Here is a 24,225-nt window from a genome sequence, read left to right as displayed (position 1 = left end):
CTTGTTATTGTTACTCCCTCTCTGTGCAGGCCGTGAGGGGTCACCCTGTTACCTGCTGGCCCCTCCTGACAGCCTCTACCAAACTGGGAAGCCCCTCAGCATTCAGGCTGGCCTCCTTCCTGTGGGCACCCCCGTGTCCTGACATTGCCTGGGGAGGGGATATCAGAAAGCTGTAAGCTGAGTCTCTGGGCCTGCCCAGCCCAGGCCAGGGTGGGGAGGTCCTAAAACTCTCAGGGGCAAAACCTAGGCGCTTAGCCCTTCTACCCTGGGGCAGCTTGAAGAGGAAGACGCTGTGTCCCTGGAATTCAAAAAGTCATTTGGGGTTACGAGTTAGCTTAGGAGGGATATCACTTAGGGTGGTGGTGAATATAATGTAATTATTGAATGCTTACTCACTACCAAGTAGTGTATCAAGCTAGGTATCAAAACGCTTACAAACCTATGGGTGTAGTTGCAAGTATCTTACAGGTAATGAAACCAAGGTGCTGAGAGGCAGGATAATAATAGAATCTCCTTAACAGGATCATGGAGAATGAATGAGATAATGCATGTAAAGCCCATACCTAATACCTTCATGTCACTGGTTAAGAACTCATTAAACTAGTTCGTGATAATAATGGCATTATAAGGGACTTAGGTTTTTAAACTTTTGTCTTAAACCAGGGATTTTGAAACATTTTGTCTTAAAAGCTAAAATATAGATTTATAGTAAATATTTGTCTTATGTTATGGATACCTAGCGTCTCTGAACACCCCTCCTCCAAGTCCCTCCCCCCCACTGCATGGAAGCAACAAATCAGCCTTCCCAGACTGCTTTGCAGCCAGCATGTGTGAGAAGGTGGCCTGAGCTCTATTGGAGTCATTTGAAGGCATGAGCACCAGCTGATATTATAAAAGTGACTGTAGCTAGCATGTGGGTAGTGGTGAGATAGTAGTCACTAAAATTCTTGCATGTTCCCATCTCGAATGAACTTCTCATTGGAAGGAAAGCTTTTGAGAGCAAATGTTTGCTGCCATAGAATGGCACAAAAGGCATGGGTTGGGGGTGGAGTGACTTCTAACTATCCTGTAGAAGTTAGAGACATAAAAGGGTAAGCTCAGAGTCCTATTTTATTGGCACAAGATATGGCCAAAGAATCAGGAACTTTCTATAACTGAACTATGAAGAATCAGTCATCTCTTGCCACTGAAGAGATAAAGAAGCCAGTAAGTAAAACTAAAATCAAACTTTAGGAATACAAGTTGCCACACCTTACTTTGCGCACACACACAAACACACACAACATCAAATGGTCAACAAGCACGTGAAAATATACTCAACATCATTGGTCATCAGAGAAATGCAAATAAAACCACGATGAGACACTGCCCAACCCCGCTAGCATGGGTAACGGTAAAGAGGTGGGCAACACCGAGTGTTTTGGCAGAAGTAGAGCAGCTGGAACTCCCATTCCTTCTGCTGGCAGTGCAATTGGTAAGGCCACTTGGAGAACCTCTTTGGTGGTATTTACTAAAGCTGGACATATACTTAACCTACGCTCAGCACTTCCACTTATGAGTCTCTAAGGTCTGTCCGGAAGAAGTCCAGCCCTTATTATCAATAACAAGAATGGTTTGCACGACATCAGTGTGACCTGGCAGACAAGGAAAGTGGACTGGAATGCACATGCGTGAACAATGACGACTTCACTGTACTGGTCAGTGGGGGCGGTAGATACCACTGAGTGAGCATGTGTACTGTGTGGCCATCACACTCAAAATGGCCAAGTAGAGCAACGAATCTGCATCAGATTTTGTGTTAAGCTTGAACATTCCTCCACAGAAACTATTTGGATGATTCAGAAGGCTTTCGGGGATGATGCAATGAGTGCAGGGCAAATAAAAGTGTGGCTGGGCCAACGGGGTCTGTAGCTGAAAACACCTGTTCCCTCCACTCTCTAGCTCAGACTGACTGCCCATGCCACCTAAACCCATGGAAGGTCGACTACACTGTTAGTTCATTCATTTATTCTTTTGCCAGCAACTTGGCACCACCCACACCTGCCATGGTTTAGGGGCTGTGGTCCCCACTCCAGGACCCCTGGCAATTGGCCTTTTTTCCCCAAGAAGTGTCAGGCCCTGGAATGAAGCAACTGGCAGTGGGCCCAGGCTCACCTGGCTGGCACAGTCGAAGCCAGTGCCCAGGGCAGCCAGGACATGCAGCACCCAGGGGCTGCTGTTACACTTCACAGCATAGAAAGGCGAGACCCTTGGCAGGGCCTGGCAGAAGGCCTGATGGCGGCTGGCCAACGCACCCAGGTCGGCCACCATGAAGGGGTCTCTGTGGTCCTGCCAAGGCAGAGAGAGAGGGAGGGAAGACCGGGCATTGTGTCTTTCACTGAACCCTCACAAAGTCCCCATGCAGTAAGTACTGTTATTACTGCTAGCATAGAAAAAAGGAAACTAGGGTTCTGAAGTATGAGTCACCTCTCCAAGTACACGGCAAAGATAGTATTTGAGCCCCCAACCTTCTGATAACAGGGAGCTAAGCGGGCAACAACCTTTGTAGACCAAAAAGGGGGCCAGGACAGCTTCAACCCTCCACCAGGTAGTCTGGCATAGGGTAAAATCCTAAGTGGTGATTGGGGACTAGAACGGGACATAAGAACTGTTCCGTGATTCCCAAAGAACAGAGTCTTGGAGTAAGATCTAGTAAGCTGACTTATAAAACCACAAACAGAAGGTCTTATTTTGTGTTCACATAAGTGGCAGCCAAGACTCACCCTCTCCACTCTCTACTACTCCATTCCCATCCCTTCCCGGCCCTCCGCTCCCCTCCCCTTCCCTCTAGTCCGTACGGAATCAGAGAGGTCCTGGATCTTCTTCCAGACCACCTCCCTGGCGGACTCCCCAGGCCCCAGGGGGATGATCTCTTTAGGCCAGGTGCTTCCAGCAGCCCCTGCACTCTCCTTCTGGTCCACGAGCAGGGCACTCATCTCTGACACTCCACCAGAGCTCTCTGCCAGGCACGGTACCAGCTTTCTGGAAAGGACTTGTGTTGAGGACCCAGCACACTCCCTCCTCCCATTCCCTCATTGCCCCCCAAACCAGTGTTTCCGGGCCAGCAAGTCCATTCAGCCACATAGAGCTCCGTGGAGCCCTCGTAAACCTTCCCATCTGTAGGATGGGCCGCCTGGGCCAGCTGGCATCAGTGGCCTAATGTGGGACCAAGCAAGATGCTCAAAATGTGCACGCATGATAGATGGTTCGCATCCTTTTCCAGGCTGCTTCACACACGTGAGCCCATTGATAGATGAGAAAAGTGGCCCTTGAGGGCAGAGTGCAGGATCTTTAGATTATAGGGCTGGCTGGGATCTGGGGGATAATCTAGTCCAACATCCCACTTTTCTCACAGGGACAAATGACCCAGAGAAAAGAAAGAACTTGCCCAAGGTCACCAAGTGGTCAGTGGCAGAGCTAGAACTGGTGCCTGGGCTCTGTAGCGCAGCCACTGGACCTAAGTAAGACTGGCCACCCATCACTGAAACTGAAGTGAAGGCGGCCTGCAGCCAGAGTCCTTCTGCTTCAGCAGCTGGGTGGCATCCGTGGCCTCCACTCCACACCCGGGCTACCTGGTGCCCATGGTGATCTGCTTCCATAGGCACAGCCCAGGGGCCTGGGACCTATGGCTTCCCGGGCTTCCAGGAATTCCCTATGTTAAAACGGAACTCAGCCCAGATCTCAGGGCCAGAGGAAGTACCTCTGAAGGTTGCTTCCCCCAAAACCTTGGTCAACCCTGACCACTCAGCCCAAACCTCCCCAGTCCCTTGGAGGCCCACACAATAGGCCCAAGGGTGAAGTCAGACTCCTGTTATAAGAGAACACCAGCCACAATCAGAGTAGAGGGACACTGGAAACCCTGTCACCCACCCGTCTCACCTAAAAGATATAAAAACTGGGGCTCAGAGGTCTTCAGACAGGTCTGCAAAGCAGGAGTAGAGCTGGAGCGGAACCCAACCTCAGACTGCAGTCGTGGCTCAGCTCCACCGCCCAGAGCAGGAGATGGTCTCCCCCACGTCGTATCTCTGCCTCCACCGCACATTTAAATGCCTGGCTGGGAGTCTCTGATTGGGAAAGTGAGCCTTCTGAGTCATCCCTTGGTGCTCAGTAACAGTCCCCACTCTCCCCCCGCCTCCCCTCCCCACAGGGGTTGCTGAGGTCTTACTCTATGACCCGCTGGTCCACCCAGGATCAAGCCACCACCTTGGGGCAACCCCACCTCTGGGGTGGCACTGTTGGCTCCTGCAGGCTTACACCCCACCCAGAGCCTCCCGTTCCTGTTTCTAGAAGGGAGATCAGCAGGTATCTGCTGCTGTCCTGACCCTACTCCTTGGTCAGCCCTGCCCCGTATCTTCCTGACTGGGGCCTCCAGCCCAGCCCTTCCCAGCAGGGGCCAATGTTCCATCTGACCACCATCCTCAGGCTCTGGGGGCTTGAAAGTCTAGGAAGTGGCAACAGGAAGGGCTTATAAAACCCTGGATTGGAGGGAGGGACTCGGGAAACCTGGTGCAAATCCCTTAACCTTCAGGGTCCTCAGAAATTCCATCTGAGAATGATGGGAGAGGGGAGGAGTGAGCAAGGAAAGGCCTTCTGGTCTATGATCCCAAACAAAATGGTCAAGTCCGTGACTTTTATAGAGACTCATGCCAACAGCTGTCCCACGCTAGGTCACGTCGGCCTGACTTCCCGAGCTCTGTCTCGTAGGTGTGTAAGATTTTGGTTAGACGGCCTCCTGGGCCTCCTGGGCCTCCATTTCATCATCTGCCAGTTGCGGACAGTATCCACAATACCTCATAGGTGGTTGTGAGGACAAAATAAGATGAAACAAGATAACACCTGAGAAGAACCTAGCAACGTGCCAGCACGTGATAGCAATCACACTAAGACAACAGCAGCCGACATGACCACGCCCTAAGTAAGTGTCGCCACGATGCTAAGTGCTTTTCGTGGGGAATTCAGGTTGTCTTCCCGGCAGTGATCAGGCAGGTTCTACCCAGGGCCAGGCACACAGTCTGTGGGAGTCAGAACGAAATGGTTCTACGTTAGACTGGCAACCCGCAAGGAGTTGCATCATTAGCCCCAGGATGAGCTCAGTGCCTGGATTAAGGGTGGACAAGAGGCTCCTGCTGAGTCACCTGCCCGACATGCTGTGGTGTTGCTGGCCCAGGGGAGGGACAGCTGCCAACTAGTCCTGCCCTGAGAAGCTGTGGGGTCCCATGTCTGACCCCAACTACTTGAGTCCAGGCAAATCCATGTAGTTAGAACTGACCCAGCCCAGATCTGCACAAAGCTGGGGCCCAAACTGGACTGTGCCCCCAGGCCCCAAGCCAGGATAAGTCACCTACCCCAGGTCTGTCCACGATGACAGGCACCCAAGGGAAGCTTGGACTCCTGCTCATGTGACCACCGGAGCCTTGTCTGAGCCCCAAGGCACCTGGACTCCTTCTCATCCTCCCCTCCCACCCGGTAGGCAGGAAAGCTGACGGGTTCAGAGAGGAGAGCAGGGCTGCAGGTCCTCCAGCAAGTTGATGGCGGGCCCGGTCTTCACCCACCCCTGCACACGGACGATCCTGAGTCAGTCCCGGTTCTGCTGTCCTGGAGCAGGGATTGGCCTTTCCCCATATGGAGGTTTAAATATTTCTATGGGTTTAAATATTTCATTGGAAGCCTCCCCAAATGGGAAAGTCACCCGTACCCCATTAGTCCATGGGGCTGGGCTGTACCTTCCCCTCTTCCTGTACCCTTCCCCCCAACCTGTGCCCCTTGTTATTGTTACTCCCTCTCTGTGCAGGCCGTGAGGGGTCACCCTGTTACCTGCTGGCCCCTCCTGACAGCCTCTACCAAACTGGGAAGCCCCTCAGCATTCAGGCTGGCCTCCTTCCTGTGGGCACCCCCGTGTCCTGACATTGCCTGGGGAGGGGATATCAGAAAGCTGTAAGCTGAGTCTCTGGGCCTGCCCAGCCCAGGCCAGGGTGGGGAGGTCCTAAAACTCTCAGGGGCAAAACCTAGGCGCTTAGCCCTTCTACCCTGGGGCAGCTTGAAGAGGAAGACGCTGTGTCCCTGGAATTCAAAAAGTCATTTGGGGTTACGAGTTAGCTTAGGAGGGATATCACTTAGGGTGGTGGTGAATATAATGTAATTATTGAATGCTTACTCACTACCAAGTAGTGTATCAAGCTAGGTATCAAAACGCTTACAAACCTATGGGTGTAGTTGCAAGTATCTTACAGGTAATGAAACCAAGGTGCTGAGAGGCAGGATAATAATAGAATCTCCTTAACAGGATCATGGAGAATGAATGAGATAATGCATGTAAAGCCCATACCTAATACCTTCATGTCACTGGTTAAGAACTCATTAAACTAGTTCGTGATAATAATGGCATTATAAGGGACTTAGGTTTTTAAACTTTTGTCTTAAACCAGGGATTTTGAAACATTTTGTCTTAAAAGCTAAAATATAGATTTATAGTAAATATTTGTCTTATGTTATGGATACCTAGCGTCTCTGAACACCCCTCCTCCAAGTCCCTCCCCCCCACTGCATGGAAGCAACAAATCAGCCTTCCCAGACTGCTTTGCAGCCAGCATGTGTGAGAAGGTGGCCTGAGCTCTATTGGAGTCATTTGAAGGCATGAGCACCAGCTGATATTATAAAAGTGACTGTAGCTAGCATGTGGGTAGTGGTGAGATAGTAGTCACTAAAATTCTTGCATGTTCCCATCTCGAATGAACTTCTCATTGGAAGGAAAGCTTTTGAGAGCAAATGTTTGCTGCCATAGAATGGCACAAAAGGCATGGGTTGGGGGTGGAGTGACTTCTAACTATCCTGTAGAAGTTAGAGACATAAAAGGGTAAGCTCAGAGTCCTATTTTATTGGCACAAGATATGGCCAAAGAATCAGGAACTTTCTATAACTGAACTATGAAGAATCAGTCATCTCTTGCCACTGAAGAGATAAAGAAGCCAGTAAGTAAAACTAAAATCAAACTTTAGGAATACAAGTTGCCACACCTTACTTTGCGCACACACACAAACACACACAACATCAAATGGTCAACAAGCACGTGAAAATATACTCAACATCATTGGTCATCAGAGAAATGCAAATAAAACCACGATGAGACACTGCCCAACCCCGCTAGCATGGGTAACGGTAAAGAGGTGGGCAACACCGAGTGTTTTGGCAGAAGTAGAGCAGCTGGAACTCCCATTCCTTCTGCTGGCAGTGCAATTGGTAAGGCCACTTGGAGAACCTCTTTGGTGGTATTTACTAAAGCTGGACATATACTTAACCTACGCTCAGCACTTCCACTTATGAGTCTCTAAGGTCTGTCCGGAAGAAGTCCAGCCCTTATTATCAATAACAAGAATGGTTTGCACGACATCAGTGTGACCTGGCAGACAAGGAGAGTGGACTGGAATGCACATGCGTGAACAATGACGACTTCACTGTACTGGTCAGTGGGGGCGGTAGATACCACTGAGTGAGCATGTGTACTGTGTGGCCATCACACTCAAAATGGCCAAGTAGAGCAACGAATCTGCATCAGATTTTGTGTTAAGCTTGAACATTCCTCCACAGAAACTATTTGGATGATTCAGAAGGCTTTCGGGGATGATGCAATGAGTGCAGGGCAAATAAAAGTGTGGCTGGGCCAACGGGGTCTGTAGCTGAAAACACCTGTTCCCTCCACTCTCTAGCTCAGACTGACTGCCCATGCCACCTAAACCCATGGAAGGTCGACTACACTGTTAGTTCATTCATTTATTCTTTTGCCAGCAACTTGGCACCACCCACACCTGCCATGGTTTAGGGGCTGTGGTCCCCACTCCAGGACCCCTGGCAATTGGCCTTTTTTCCCCAAGAAGTGTCAGGCCCTGGAATGAAGCAACTGGCAGCGGGCCCAGGCTCACCTGGCTGGCACAGTCGAAGCCAGTGCCCAGGGCAGCCAGGACATGCAGCACCCAGGGGCTGCTGTTACACTTCACAGCATAGAAAGGCGAGACCCTTGGCAGGGCCTGGCAGAAGGCCTGATGGCGGCTGGCCAACGCACCCAGGTCGGCCACCATGAAGGGGTCTCTGTGGTCCTGCCAAGGCAGAGAGAGAGGGAGGGAAGACCGGGCATTGTGTCTTTCACTGAACCCTCACAAAGTCCCCATGCAGTAAGTACTGTTATTACTGCTAGCATAGAAAAAAGGAAACTAGGGTTCTGAAGTATGAGTCACCTCTCCAAGTACACGGCAAAGATAGTATTTGAGCCCCCAACCTTCTGATAACAGGGAGCTAAGCGGGCAACAACCTTTGTAGACCAAAAAGGGGGCCAGGACAGCTTCAACCCTCCACCAGGTAGTCTGGCATAGGGTAAAATCCTAAGTGGTGATTGGGGACTAGAACGGGACATAAGAACTGTTCCGTGATTCCCAAAGAACAGAGTCTTGGAGTAAGATCTAGTAAGCTGACTTATAAAACCACAAACAGAAGGTCTTATTTTGTGTTCACATAAGTGGCAGCCAAGACTCACCCTCTCCACTCTCTACTACTCCATTCCCATCCCTTCCCGGCCCTCCGCTCCCCTCCCCTTCCCTCTAGTCCGTACGGAATCAGAGAGGTCCTGGATCTTCTTCCAGACCACCTCCCTGGCGGACTCCCCAGGCCCCAGGGGGATGATCTCTTTAGGCCAGGTGCTTCCAGCAGCCCCTGCACTCTCCTTCTGGTCCACGAGCAGGGCACTCATCTCTGACACTCCACCAGAGCTCTCTGCCAGGCACGGTACCAGCTTTCTGGAAAGGACTTGTGTTGAGGACCCAGCACACTCCCTCCTCCCATTCCCTCATTGCCCCCCAAACCAGTGTTTCCGGGCCAGCAAGTCCATTCAGCCACATAGAGCTCCGTGGAGCCCTCGTAAACCTTCCCATCTGTAGGATGGGCCGCCTGGGCCAGCTGGCATCAGTGGCCTAATGTGGGACCAAGCAAGATGCTCAAAATGTGCACGCATGATAGATGGTTCGCATCCTTTTCCAGGCTGCTTCACACACGTGAGCCCATTGATAGATGAGAAAAGTGGCCCTTGAGGGCAGAGTGCAGGATCTTTGGATTATAGGGCTGGCTGGGATCTGGGGGATAATCTAGTCCAACATCCCACTTTTCTCACGGGGACAAATGACCCAGAGAAAAGAAAGAACTTGCCCAAGGTCACCAAGTGGTCAGTGGCAGAGCTAGAACTGGTGCCTGGGCTCTGTAGCACAGTCACTGGACCTAAGTAAGGCTGGCCACCCATCCCTGAAACTGAAGTGAAGGCAGCCTGCAGCCGGAGTCCTTCTGCTTCAGCAGCTGGGTGGTATCCGTGGCCTCCACTCCACACCCGGGCTACCTGGTGCCCATGGTGACCTGCTTCCATAGGCACAGCCCAGGGGCCTGGGACCTATGGCTTCCCGGGCTTCCAGGAATTCCCTGTGTTAGAAGGGAACTCAGCCCAGATCTCAGGGCCAGAGGAAGTACCTCTGAAGGTTGCTCCCTCAAAACCTTGGTCAACCCTGACCGCTCAGCCCAAACCTCCCCAGTCCCTTGGAGGCCCACACAATAGGCCCAAGGGTGAAGTCAGACTCCTGTTATAAGAGAACACCAGCCACAATCAGAGTAGAGGGACACTGGAAACCCTGTCACCCACCCATCTCACCTAAAAGATATAAAAACTGTGGGGCTCAGAGGTCTTCAGACAGGTCTGCAAAGCAGGAGTAGAGCTGGGAGCGGAACCCAACCTCAGACTGCAGTCGTGGCTCAGCTCCACCGCCCAGAGCAGGAGACGGTCTCCCCCACGTCGTATCTCTGCCTCCACCGCACATTTAAATGCCTGGCTGGGAGTCTCTGATTGGGAAAGTGAGCCTTCTGAGTCATCCCTTGGTGCTCAGTAACAGTCCCCACTCTCCCCCCGCCTCCCCTCCCCACAGGGGTTGCTGAGGTCTTACTCTATGACCCGCTAGTCCACCCAGGATCAAGCCACCACCTTGGGGCAACCCCACCTCTGGGGTGGCACTGTTGGCTCCTGCAGGCTTACACCCCACCCAGAGCCTCCCGTTCCTGTTTCTAGAAGGGAGATCAGCAGGTATCTGCTGCTGTCCTGACCCTACTCCTTGGTCAGCCCTGCCCTGTGTCTTCCTGACTGGGGCCTCCAGCCCAGCCCTTCCCAGCAGGGGCCAATGTTCCATCTGACCACCATCCTCAGGCTCTGGGGGCTTGAAAGTCTAGGAAGTGGCAACAGGAAGGGCCTGGATTGGAGGGAGGGACTCGGGAAACCTGGTGCAAATCCCTTAACCTTCGGGGTCCTCAGAAATTCCATCTGAGAATGATGGGAGAGGGGAGGAGTGAGCAAGGAAAGGCCTTCTGGTCTATGATCCCAAACAAAATGGTCAAGTCCGTGACTTTTATAGAGACTCATGCCAACAGCTGTCCCACGCTAGGTCACGTCAGCCTGACTTCCCGAGCTCTGTCTCGTAGGTGTGTAAGATTTTGGGTAGACGGCCTCCTGGGCCTCCTGGGCCTCCTGGGCCTCCATTTCATCATCTGCCAGATGCGGACAGTGTCCACAATACCTCACAGGTGGTTGTGAGGACAAAATAAGATGAAACAAGATAACACCTGAGAAGAACGTAGCAACGTGCCAGCACGTGATAGCAATCACACTAAGACAACAGCAGCCGACATGACCACGCCCTAAGTAAGTGTCGCCACGATGCTAAGTGCTTTTCGTGGGGAATTCAGGTTGTCTTCCCGGCAGTGATCAGGCAGGTTCTACCCAGGGCCAGGCACACAGTCTGTGGGAGTCAGAACGAAATGGTTCTACGTTAGACTGGCAACCCGCAAGGAGTTGCATCATTAGCCCCAGGATGAGCTCAGTGCCTGGATTAAGGGTGGACAAGAGGCTCCTGCTGAGTCACCTGCCCGACATGCTGTGGTGTTGCTGGCCCAGGGGAGGGACAGCTGCCAACTAGTCCTGCCCTGAGAAGCTGTGGGGTCCCATGTCTGACCCCAACTACTTGAGTCCAGGCAAATCCATGTAGTTAGAACTGACCCAGCCCAGATCTGCACAAAGCTGGGGCCCAAACTGGACTGTGCCCCCAGGCCCCAAGCCAGGATAAGTCACCTACCCCAGGTCTGCCCACGATGACAGGCACCCAAGGGAAGCTTGGACTCCTGCTCATGTGACCACCGGAGCCTTGTCTGAGCCCGAAGGCACCTGGACTCCTTCTCATCCTCCCCTCCCACCCGGTAGGCAGGAAAGCTGACGGGTTCAGAGAGGAGAGCAGGGCTGCAGGTCCTCCAGCAAGTTGATGGCGGGCCCGGTCTTCACCCACCCCTGCACACGGACGATCCTGAGTCAGTCCCGGTTCTGCTGTCCTGGAGCAGGGATTGGCCTTTCCCCATATGGAGGTTTAAATATTTCTATGGGTTTAAATATTTCATTGGAAGCCTCCCCAAATGGGAAAGTCACCCGTACCCCATTAGTCCATGGGGCTGGGCTGTACCTTCCCCTCTTCCTGTACCCTTCCCCCCAACCTGTGCCCCTTGTTATTGTCACTCCCTCTCTGTGCAGGCCGTGAGGGGTCACCCTGTTACCTGCTGGCCCCTCCTGACAGCCTCCACCAAACTGGGAAACCCCTCCGCATTCAGGCTGGCCTCCTTCCTGTGGGCACCCCCGTGTCCTGACATTGCCTGGGGAGGGGGTATCAGAAAACTGTAGGCTGAGTCTCTGGGCCTGCCCAGCCCAGGCCAGGGTGGGGAGGTCCTAAAACTCTCAGGGCAAAACCCAGGCGCTTAGCCCTTCTGCCCTGGGGCAGCTTGAAGAGGAAGACGCTGTGTCCCTTGAATTCAAAAAGTCATTTGGGGTTACGAGTTAGCTTAGGAGGGATATCGCTTAGGGTGGTGGTGAATATAATGTAATTATTGAATGCTTACTCACTACCAAGTACTGTATCAAGCTAGGTATCAAAACGCTTACAAACCTATGGGTGTAGTTGCAAGTATCTTACAGGTAATGAAACCAAGGTGCTGAGAGGCAGGATAATAATAGAATCTCCTTAACAGGATCATGGAGAATGAATGAGATAATGCATGTAAAGCCCATACCTAATACCTTCATGTCACTGGTTAAGAACTTATTAAACTAGTTCGTGATAATAATGGCATTATAAGGGACTTAGATTTTTAAACTTTTGTCTTAAACCAGGGATTTTGAAACATTTTGTCTTAAAAGCTAAAATATAGATTTATAGTAAATATTTGTCTTATGTTATGGATACCTAGCGTCTCTGAACACCCCTCCTCCAAGTCCCTCCCCCCCACTGCATGGAAGCAACAAATCAGCCTTCCCAGACTGCTTTGCAGCCAGCATGTGTGAGAAGGTGGCCTGAGCTCTATTGGAGTCATTTGAAGGCATGAGCACCAGCTGATATTATAAAAGTGACTGTAGCTAGCATGTGGGTAGTGGTGAGATAGTAGTCACTAAAATTCTTGCATGTTCCCATCTCGAATGAACTTCTCATTGGAAGGAAAGCTTTTGAGAGCAAATGTTTGCTGCCATAGAATGGCACAAAAGGCATGGGTTGGGGGTGGGGTGACTTCTAACTATCCTGTAGAAGTTAGAGACATAAAAGGGTAAGCTCAGAGTCCTATTTTATTGGCACAAGATATGGCCAAAGAATCAGGAACTTTCTATAACTGAACTATGAAGAATCAGTCATCTCTTGCCACTGAAGAGATAAAGAAGCCAGTAAGTAAAACTAAAATCAAACTTTAGGAATACAAGTTGCCACACCTTACTTTGCACACACACAAACACACACAACATCAAATGGTCAACAAGCACGTGAAAATATACTCAACATCATTGGTCATCAGAGAAATGCAAATAAAACCACGATGAGACACTGCCCAACCCCGCTAGCATGGGTAACGGTAAAGAGGTGGGCAACACCGAGTGTTTTGGCAGAAGTAGAGCAGCTGGAACTCCCATTCCTTCTGCTGGCAGTGCAATTGGTAAGGCCACTTGGAGAACCTCTTTGGTGGTATTTACTAAAGCTGGACATATACTTAACCTACGCTCAGCACTTCCACTTATGAGTCTCTAAGGTCTGTCCGGAAGAAGTCCAGCCCTTATTATCAATAACAAGAATGGTTTGCACGACATCAGTGTAACCTGGCAGACAAGGAGAGTGGACTGGAATGCGCATGCGTGAACAATGACGACTTCACTGTACTGGTCAGTGGGGGCGGTAGATGCCACTGAGTGAGCATGTGTACTGTGTGGCCATCACACTCAAAATGGCCAAGTAGAGCAACGAATCTGCATCAGATTTTGTGTTAAGCTTGAACATTCCTCCGCGGAAACTATTTGGATGATTCAGAAGGCTTTTGGAGATGATGCAATGAGTGCAGGGCAAATAAAAGTGTGGCACAAACGCTTCAAAAGTGCTCAAGAATCTGTTGAAAGTGACCCATTTCTGGAAGGCCTGCTACAAGCAGACCACCTGAGAATGTTGACCGTGTACAGGCTGCAATCAACCAAGATCGGCGACCAACAGTGTGAGAACTAGGGGCTGATCTGGGGATTCCAAACACTACTGTGTCCTAGATTTTGATGCAGGATCCTGGCCTGAAACGTGTCATGGCAAAATTCATCCTACGGCTTCTGCTACCAGAGCAGAAGGAACATCGTGCTGCATTTTGCAGTTGGGAGAACTGCGTGAGGTCCCAAGGTGCCGACTCTGAAGGAGACTGAGGCGTTGTTGTTCTATGTATTGTCTTCAATGTCCCTGTTTTTCATATTATGTGGCTGAATACGTTCTGGTCAGACTCTGTATACCCAAGAGAAGTAAGAAAGACCCAACAGAAATGTGTCCACCAAAGACAGGTACAAATGTTCACAGCAACTTCATTTACAATATCCCCAAAGTGGACACAGTCCGAAAGTCCACCAACCATGGAATTAATAAGTAAATTCAGCCCTGGCCAGTGTGGCTCAGTGTATTGAGGGCAAGCCTGCAAACCAAAAGATTGCTGGTTTGATTCCCAGTCAGGGCACATGCCTGGCTTGTGGGCCAGGTCCCCAGTAGGGGGTTCGTGAGAGGCAACCACACATTGATGTTTCCTCTCCCTGTCTTTCTCCCTCCCTTCCCCTCTCTCTAAAAATAAATAAATAAAATCTTTAATAATAATAATAATAATATCAGAGTTAGGAGGAGCTCAAAGATAATGAAAACCAGGGGTCCTCAAAACTGTTTGAGGTCAGAGCTTTGACAACCCAACAAAATGCGTGAACCCTTACTCCAGAAGAACATATCTCTGGGTGATAGTTCAAGGTTAAGAACCACTCGCTGAGTCTAGGTCCTCCAATTTATCAATGAAACTTGAATGAGATGTAGACAAAAGGGCTCAGGGAAGACCTGCCACTTGGTTAATCTGCCCATCAAACATGAGGGAGGCACCTACCACCTTCCATGTACAGGACGTTGAACAGTTAACAGCTCCTCCCGGTATGCCAGGAGCCCGTGGCCTCCAGAATGGCTGGCTGAAGAGCCAAAGGCCTCAGAACACAAAGGGGTAAGTGGAACACTGACCCTTTCGACAAAGTGCTGAGAAGAGAGGGGTAGACTGCTGGGGCAGTGAGAAGACTCCAGGGTAGACTCCTGGGAAAGGAGAGGGCATCTGAGCCAGCCCTTGAGGGACAGGGCAGCACAGTGCTTCAGCGGTGAGAAGACGAACCCGGAGAGGCCAAGGCCACGTGCTGAGGAAGGGCTCTGGCTGACTGGAGAGACCGTGAATCCACAGTGACATTCTTGAGCCAGCCCTGGGCGGGTCTGCAATCATGAAATGTCTTCATTGTTCAGGTCACTGCTGGTGCGGGTTATGTTTCCGGCAGCTGAAGTCCCCTTATCTTATGTACTCAACTAACATAACAAGAAGTCATCTAATAATAGTACGTAAGGTGATTAGTTAAGACAGAAGGGCACAAAAGTGTACTTCATAAATATGGAGGATACTAAAGCAGCAGCTTGCCTCTGGGTAGAGAGAGTGGGCGATGTGGTTCTCGATCCTGACCGCACTTTAGAATCAGCCCAGGTGCTATTAACCATCCTAATGCCGGGCCTCTTGCAACCCAGTTATACCAGCACCTATGGGGGGGCGGTTTAAATCACCCAGTGGGCAGACGAGTTTAAGAACCGTCACCCCAGGGAATGAGGACTGTGGAGCAGTTATCCGCTGATTTCATTATGTCTTTCAATACAATTTATTTTTAGTTGTATATCTGTAGTATTTTCATTTAAATTTTTTGAAAAGGAAAAGTAAATTAAAAGTAAAAACAAGTGCACTGCAAAGAGAAAAACTCCCCTTCCCCATAGCAGCCCTTCGGAAATCTGCAGACGGGCTCACATCTCCCCAGCCAGCTGTCCCCTAGGTCAAACACCCCCAGGTCCCACCGCCCCACCGTCTCCTTCTCACCTGGGAGGATATGAAAGGTTCCCAAGGCCATGAAGAAAGGAGGTGCCACAGTCCAGAGTCACACTCCTTTGACACACAGCATCCTGAGGGATACCCTCAGGGTGAGGCCTGTAGCCCTGAAAACACTGTGACTCCAGTTATATGACCGACCTTTCAAAGCAGCTGGAGACAAAGTCATCCCAGAGGGGACACCCCACACTCACCCCTGCCTAGACGTCCCGCTGGAACAGAATCTGCTCACCTAACCCCACCCCAAGCAGGACGGGTGTCCTGGCCTTTCTGGGACATGGTCCTGCTGATGACACGAGGTATTACCACTTTGTACCAGGGCCTGGGTGCAGGGGCAGGTGGAGAGAACCCAATGGAATTGGCTGAAGCTGACCCAAGTCACATGTTTGCCCTGGCCAGTAGTTCAGCTGGTCAGAGCGTCGTCCTGATACGCCAAGGTTGCAGGTTTGATCCCCAGTCAGGGCACATGCACGTATCAACCAATGAAGGCATAAATAAGTGGAACAACAAATCAATGTTTCTCTCTCTCTCTCTCAAATCAATAAATTAAATTTTTTTTAAAAAGATGTACACACTCATTGAGCAATTGGGAGCAGGGGATTATCGTCTCTATTTTAGGGATGAGCCTATTGAAGTTCAAAAATTTAGATGACTTGCCCGTGGTGCCGCAGCTGTGGTGGAGCCAGATTGCCAAGGTTTGCACCAGCTCTGCTGCCAATCTAGACAAGGACTTGACCTTTCTGTGCCTCTGTCAAATGGAGACACTCACAGATGTTCCTTCTTAAGGTTGTGGTGAGGTCTGAATGAGCCAGTACACACAAAGGACCAAGGACAGGGCCTGGCTTCACTGCCGTCTCCCTGTCACTCCCTCCCAGCTCAGGAAGGTTGACAGATGCCTCTGACACAGGTGTTCAGACACAGCATGAACGGTCCCAGACACCAGGAAGCAGAAGCAGCCCCTGTTTGCAGCCTGGAAAGAACAGAGAAGGCATCTGCCTCCACCTGATCTGACTGTACACAGCAAGATAAAGTCAGCTAGGCACTTCACAGAGAAGACAGGAAATCAACCCCAGATGGCTCTTCGGAAACAGTGTGGACTGAAACGGGCTGAAGCAGTTTTTCCGAGACTCCTCTGGTGCAAATTCCAAACAGGCAGCCTCCAGGTTAGGGCCACTTGGCTGGACGGGGCTCACGCCCCGAAAAGAGGTCAGGAAGGAGGAAGTCCGGCTGCTGGCAATGCTTTTATGACCTAGCCATGGGCCAAGACCATGAAAAGTTAGTCACTCTCCTCCTGTGACAACGATGGCCCACCCATGTGACAACCAAATGACAGCTATGAATGGCAACGCCAGCATTTAACCCAGGCTTGTCTGACACCAGAACTTATCCTGCTAGGAGGCAGAGAGCAGGTGTGGCCTGGACTTCAGTGTGGAACCCTGGGCGGGAGTCCTTCCACCCCTCTCAGCTGTGTGGTCTTGGCCCTCCGTACTCCTGCCTGCTCGTCTCCAGAAAGGAGAGAAGAGTAGCAGCCAAGAAGATAGCCTTTGGGTTTAAAACTATAGCATCTCTTTTTCTTCCACAGCACAATAGCTCTCCATTATTTTGGCTCATGCCCATAGTGCATGCTCATTGCGACCAATGTAAACAATACGGAAAATTAAAGGACTTGATTGCTCTACGTGCGGAATCAACATCAGAAAATTAAAGGAAAGCAAGTGAAAAACACCTGAAAGCCCTTCCCCAGTGAAAACCCTCTATGTTTTGGGATTGGCCTTCCATGTATCTTTTTATGAATCTAACAAACCCAGATACTTAATATTTCATCACTAGAACTGTATGCATTCTGTATTATGATTATATGTGAATAAAAATGTTTGCCTTTTGTTTAATAAAAACAGGATCGTATTTAAAATATACATTTCTCTGCGTCTTGCTAGTCTCACCATACAGCATGGAAATTCCTCCAAAGAATCAGATCTCACTCTGATTCCGCATTTTTAATGCCTGCTTAGCATTCCGTGGTAAGCAGAGGCCATAGTTCAGCCCCTCTTATCTCTCTCCATGAGAGTGCATTTTGTTTCTGGCTTTGCTGTCACGAGCAGTGCTGCCAACAATGACTCTTTGTACTTAATTCCTTAACGTTCTTTTTTTAAAAAATATATTTTATTGATTATGCTATGATGGTTGTCCCATTTTTTTCTCTCCTCTATTCCCCTCCGCCCTGCACCACCGCCCCCACCAGCATTCCCCCCTTAGTTCATGTCCACTGGTCGTACAAACGAGTTCTCTGGCTTCTCCGTTTCCTGCACTATTCTTAACTTCCCCCTGTGTATTTCGTACCTACCATTTATGCTTCTTCTTCCCTGTACCATTCTCCCTACTTCCCCTTCCCCACTGATAACCCTCCATGTGATCTCCATTTCTGTGATTCTGTTCCTGTTCTAGTTGTTTGCTTAGTTTGTTTTTGTTTTCATTTTTAGTTTCAGTTGTTGATAGTTGTGAGTTTGCTGTCATTTTACTGTTCATAGTTTTGATCGTCTTCTTTTTCTTAGATAAGTTTCTTTAACATTTCATAGAATAAGGGCTAGGTGATGATGAACTCCTTTAACTTGACCTTATCTGGGAAGCACTTCCTCTGTCCTTCCATTCTAAATGATAGCTTTGCTGGATAGAGTAATCTTGGATGTAGGTCCTTGCTTTGCATGACTTTGAATACTTCTTTCCAGTCCCTTCTTGCCTGCAAGGTTTCTTTTGAGAAGTCAGCTGATAGTTTCATGGGAACTCCTTTGTAGGTAAGTGTCTCCTTTTCTCTTGCTGCTTTTAAGATTCTCTCCTTCTCTTTAATCTTGGCTAATGTAATTATGATGTGCCTTGGTGTGTGCTTCCTTGGGTCCAACTTCTTTGGGACTCTGTGAGCTTCCCGGATTTCCTGGAAGTCTATTTCCTTTGCCAGATTGGGGAAGTTCTCCTTCATTATTTTTTCAAATAAATTTTCAATTTCTTGCTCTTCCCCTTCTCCTTCTGGCACCCCTGTGACTCGGATGTTGGAACATTTAAGGTTGTCCTGGAGGTTCCTAAGCCTCTCCTCATGTTTCTGAATTCTTGTTTCTTCATTCTGTTCTGGTTGAATGTTTCTTTCTTCCTTCTGCTCCAAATTGTTGATTTCCTTCCCTCCACTGTTGGTTCTCTGTATACTTTTCTTTATTTCACTTTGCAACACCTTCACTTTTTCCTCTATTTTGTGAGCATTACTCAACCCTTTCCTCGAGCATCCTGATTACCAGTGTTTAGAAGTCTGCATCTGATAGGTTGGCTACCTCTTCATCACTTAGCTCTATTTTTTAGAGCTTTGATCTGTTCTTTCATTAGGACCTTTTTGGGGTTTTGGGGGGTTTTTTTGGTCTCCTCACAGCTATTATGTTGTAAGGGGCAGATCCTTAGGTATTTGCCACGGTGGGGCAAACCACATAGCCACATTGTGGCTCTATATGCAGGGGAGGGATCCAAGAAGGAACAGTGATGCTTGCTGGGCTCTCAGCTGGCTTTCAGTCACTTCCCCCACTACCCACAAGCAAATTCTGGTGCTGATTCCTGGGTGGGTGGGCTTGTGCACATTCTAGGACCCCACAGGCCCCTCCAACGAACTCTCCTGTGGGACTTGCAGTTTCTCCTGCTGCCGTAACCCCCACAGATTTTTATAGTCAGAGGTTTTGAGGCTTTATTTCCTCATGCTGGAACCCTGGATTGTGCAGTCTGTCTCACTCCCCAGTTGTTCTTCCTGGTTAGACACATGCAAATGTGGGAACACCTGGTCCACCAACCACTACCTTGTCTGCCTCGTCCTCCAGCTACCACCTTGCCACGGGTCATCTCTACCCCATCTGTCCATCTCTGCCCCTCCTACCAGTCTGAATGAATCTTTCTTCTTTAACTCCTTGATTGTTGGACTTCCATACAGTTCAAATTTCTGGCAGTTCTGGTTATTTTTTGTTTTTAAATTTGTTGTTTTCCTTCTTTGGGTTGGCAAAGTGTATCTACCCATGCCTCCATCTTGGCCAGAAGTCCCATTCTGAGTTCCTTGAGTTGTAAGAAAACCACCTTCATGTTAACCGACTCAAAGGGGATTTCTTGGCAGAAGGTGAGGTATCCCAGGGGACCTAGGAAGAGCAACCAAGAACTGGAACACTTTCGGGAGCTGAGGTGGCCACCTCTCTCATTTGTATCTTCATTCTGGCTTCACTTTGAAGTGGAAACCAAGGCCCCAGTGGGAGCATGGCTTGTTTGGGAGCAGCAGCCCATTAGGAGCAGGGCCACCTCAGGGCCGGGGGCCCTCAGGGTCGGGGCTCTAGAGGTTGGGAGCTGATGTTGGCTGCTGGGCTCTGGCTGTGACGTGTGCCCTGCCCGACCAGGAAGCCCTCAGGCCATCAGCGGCTCAACTCAGGCCCACAGTGACATCCGTTTCCTCCCGAGTGCCCCGGAGCCCTGAGAGGTTTAGTGGAATCCACAGGTATATAGCTTGGGAGAATTCTTTAAGATTTAAGGAGGGAAATATCAAACTGCTGTGAAGGCCATCCCCTGGCCTCCGAAGGGACTTAACAGAGTGAAAGGCCTGGAGGTTCCGGTTTCATTCACGTGGTGATCTGACTGCCTCTGGTCTGTCAGCAGCAAGAAGCAGAGCTCTCCAGGGAGGCCCTGGCATTCTCTGCATGCTGCTGCCCCCTTGAGGCCACCTGTGGTCTTAGGGTGGGATCCTCAGGCTCCAGGGTGAGAACCCAGAGCAGAGGCCTGAGGGAGGCTAGGGGAATGTGAGACAGAAGCGGCAGAAAGCCTTGAGTGTAGACTGCCATCGACTGTGTGACCAGAACTTGAGAGAGAAGTCGGAGTCCCCAGGGGAGAAGCCATTCCTAAAGAGCAAGAGCAGACACCACAGAGCACTGGTCTGAGAAGTCAGCTCCAGCCCCACAGGCTTCCTTCCTGTTCTAGAATATTCGAAACTTCTCCACACCTCAGGGCCCGTGCAGTGGCTCACCTCTGTGTCTTGAGTGCTTTCTCCAGCCCTTCCCATGGATGGCTTCTCATTTTTCAGGTCCCGAGAAACCAAGGGCCTGATTTAACCCCTCCCCAGAGGAGCCAAGCCCACACATAGCTCTCGACCTGCAGGGCTGTCAACCTTGACGGGCTGCAGATGAAGCTGGTGATCGACACATCTGGAGGGTGGCTTCTCTTTTTCCATCCAGATGTTCGGGGCCCTGGCAGTCCACCTGCCACCCAACTTCTGGGCCACAGGAAAGCCCCCAGCCCTTTCCCTTTCTGGGAAGGAGCAGAGGCCTGTCATAGAGGGGGCAGGAGGAGGAGCCCCCTCTGGAATCAACTGAGGAGCCCAACCCTGACAGGACTGCCTGGGCCAGCTGCATGGCTTCCGGGCTTCTCCCCACCTCTCCTGCCTTCTCCTCTAGGACATCCCGCGGCTCCCCATCACTCACGTTAGAGAGCGCTTCTCAGTTGAGAGTGATTTTGCTCCCAGGGGGCATCAGGCACTGTCTGGAAACATTCTCAGTTATCATAACTGGAGGGAGCTACCGTCATCTTGTGGAGAGTGGCCACGGATGCTGCTAAACATTTTACAACACACAGTTAGGTCCCCACAACCAGGAATTCTCAACAGCAGAGGTTCAGGCTCTTTCGCTTGTCACTCCAAGCCCCTCCCATCTCCTGCTCCCCACCTGAAACCTCCAGGTTGGTCTGTGTAGTGTCCCCTGCACAAGCCACTGTCCTTCAGCCTCCACAGCTCTGCACACCCATTCCGCTCCTATCCATACTCCCCATGACCCAACTCTATGCCTCTGCCAATGGCACCACCTCCAAGAAGTCTTCCCTGATCACTCACTCACGGATTCTCCAGCTCTGTGGGCAGGCACCAATGTCATTTATGTCATGTATGTCATGTCACTGACATCATGTACAGGTGAGGACCTTAGATGGTGTGACCAAGAGGAAACCTTGAGAGTCACAGAGTCTGCAGTTTGCAGGGCGGCCTCCTGGCCCAGGCAGCCCACAAGTGGGTTCAGCTCGGCCTGCACAGGGATTTGTTTTTACCTTGAATCAGTCCCCAACATGAAAACATCAGAGCCCATGTTCCCTGCTTCTCTAAACATCCAAAGAGCCGCTGCCAGGGCCCACGTTCCTCAAGGCAACAATCAGCGGAAACAGAGGGCGGCTGCCAGAGCGGACCTGGCAGGGACTCCCCAGGTCACCGCGGGTCCGGCTGCCCACTACCCTCACTCACAGGACCTGTCTGGCCCCTGCAGGCCCTGGAGTTTGAGACCTCCAACTCAGTCCACACCCCTTACACACCCTTCACTTTATAAAGGAAAACTGAGGCCCAAGAGAGACGCTTGTTCAAGGTCACACAGCCAGTTAGTGGCAGCACATGCATAAGGATCCAGGGGCCTGCTTCCCACGGGGCCACTTCTGCGTACCACACTGACCTTCCAAGAATGTTGTGTAATCTCAGAGCGTGAAGGGACCCTAAGGACTTGATGTGGGGATGTAATTGAAATGCAGGTTCGGCTGCCTGCCACAACAAAAGCCAACTCCTGAGACAGGTGCTGGTGCAAAAGGGAAGAGGTTTATTCAGGTGCTGCGACCTGGGAGAATGGTGGACTCCTGTCTCAAAGATCATCCCCTCTTCCTGCTCAAACCCCGGTTCTTGGAGGGATAGGGAAGGGAGGGCTTTTTTCCTACCCAATTACCTTGCTAGCTTTTGGCATACTTGGGCCCTGTCCATGCATCTTTCTAGCTTTTGGTGGGTTCAGTGACAGGACCTCCCTTGTGGCATCTTGGGCAGTGGGGGAGAATCCCCAGCTTTCCCTGACTGTCTACGGTAACAGGGACAGACAAGATGCCATTCGCTTCTCTCAGAATCACTCCCGCATTGGCACAAGCTAGGCAGGGCACCTCTGAGCTCCTCCCAAAACCGGCGTTCTGGGGCCTGACAGCTGGACTCCGCAGGTGCTGGCAGCAAGCTCCACATCTGACGCATTGCTGCTAAGAAGGCACTCAGCTGTGTGTCTGATGTTGTCTGTAGATATCAACGCCCTTGATCCTCTCAGCCAGCCTATCAGAGGTGGCTGTGATGCCCGTTTATTAGAGGAGGAAACAGGTTCAAGGAGGTTAAGCAAGTAGCCCAAGGCTGCTCAGCTAGTAATGGTGAGGCCAGGGCTCGCACACGGGGTCTGCGTTGAGGCTGTGTGCACCAAACAGCAACCCACCTCTGAGGGCTGAGCTCTTGCCACAGCCCCGCCTGCCCAGCCTGCAACAGGAAGCAGATGTAGCCAAGGTCTAAGCACTAACAGCAGCCGCCACTGCGTGCGGATTTAGGCTCTTTTTGAGGAAGCCCTTCCAGGCTCACGAGAGAAGTGTTATCCACAGCCCATGAGTCACCCTGGGAGGAAGGCGCCTGGGCGTTGGGGAGCTGGGTATGGCTTAGAGTTGTGGGGTGAGGCCCGGGGGTCTGGAAGGTCAGAACAGAGACCCCAACCTTCAGCCACTGAGATGGGGCAACCTGTAGCCCCGGGGGGCAGAAGGGAGCTGTGACTCACCCACAGCCAAGGCTCCACATCCAGGAGGTACACACCAGCCTCCAAAGTGGAACCACTGGGCCTGTTCCCCTCGGGTTGCCCCACAAGATACTGGGCCAGGCAAGCTCCCCTCACACCCCTGTTCTTTAGCACAAAGGCTCAAGTTTTCCCGGTGGGGAGAAGGCAGTGGTTCGCCCAAACTGTACACTAAGAGGACTCCATCCTCCCTCCCATTGGAAGCACAAAAGGAGATTCCCACTTGTGAGCCTGCCCCCACAGTGGGGAAGAACTGGAGCTGTGCCTGCAGCCTGGCCCCTATCCTGGCAGCATCCCGGCCCCCATTTTCCCGATTCCTGGCTCCCAAAGCGCTTTCCCACCTGGGGTTCCATTTGTACCAGGTTGACCTTGTAGCTGCTATTTTGTCCCATTTTACAGAGGCAGAAACTAAGCTTCCGAGAAAATGCGAGTTATGTTCTCTTGCAACAAGGACCCCTACTTCCACCTCTGCTCCACTATGGAGGCTGCAGCCAGGTCCCCTTCCCCCCAGTGGACAGAGCAGAAGGCTGAGACCCGAGCGGGATCCCACAGAAAGGTGGTGAGCAGTGGCCATCTAGTTGGAGGGGGCTCAGCAGATCTGGGGCCCTCTCACACACACTCACTCACACTCACTCTCACACACGCACACACACACACACACACACGCACGGGTGCGGTCTCCCTGGGCCTGCCCCGCACTCACCACATGGTAGATGGCCAGGGCAGTGGTGGCGATGCGGACGTTGAAGCATCAGCAAGTCTGGCGGATAGCCGTACTGGGGGCCATGGTGCCGCTGTCTCCTCCTCTGAGGCACTGACAGGGAAGAAGCCCGGCTCCTGGAGCAGGACAGAAAAAGGCAAGTGGCCCCTCAGACAGGCAGGGGCAGGGTTGTCGCAAGTGGGGTGGAGCCACTGGGATGGGCCACAGCCTGCCTGGGAGCACCACAGCTGGCCCTCTGCCACTGCCACAAGGGGCTTCCCGGGGAGGACAGACCTGTGTGACGTCGGCGCCCGCCTCCTGTGTGCCAGGGCTGAGGGTTAAGCAGTTCCTGGATGCTCACCA

At 51.2% G+C, this 24,225-nt stretch overlaps 1 protein-coding gene across 1 annotated transcript; it reads right to left on the bottom strand.

Annotated features, from left to right (window-relative positions):
* Positions 1–40: 40 nt before the first annotated feature.
* LOC123480029 (ornithine decarboxylase-like) lies at positions 41–23,972 on the bottom strand. The gene is made up of 6 exons (XM_071221121.1): positions 23,866–23,972; positions 9,719–9,906; positions 3,919–4,103; positions 2,838–3,017; positions 2,155–2,328; positions 41–148 (listed from the first exon to the last, which is right to left on the bottom strand). The coding sequence occupies exons 4-6, from the start codon at positions 2,973–2,975 to the stop codon at positions 41–43; spliced, it is 420 nt and encodes a 139-aa protein (XP_071077222.1). The 5' UTR covers positions 2,976–3,017; positions 3,919–4,103; positions 9,719–9,906; positions 23,866–23,972.
* Between the last annotated feature and the right edge of the window lie 253 nt (positions 23,973–24,225).

Source organism: Desmodus rotundus, chromosome 3 (genome assembly GCF_022682495.2).
Source record: "Desmodus rotundus isolate HL8 chromosome 3, HLdesRot8A.1, whole genome shotgun sequence".
NCBI lineage: Eukaryota > Metazoa > Chordata > Mammalia > Chiroptera > Phyllostomidae > Desmodus > Desmodus rotundus.
The sequence above is the reverse complement of the archived record's forward strand: the minus strand, read 5'-3'. Positions and strand labels throughout refer to the sequence as shown.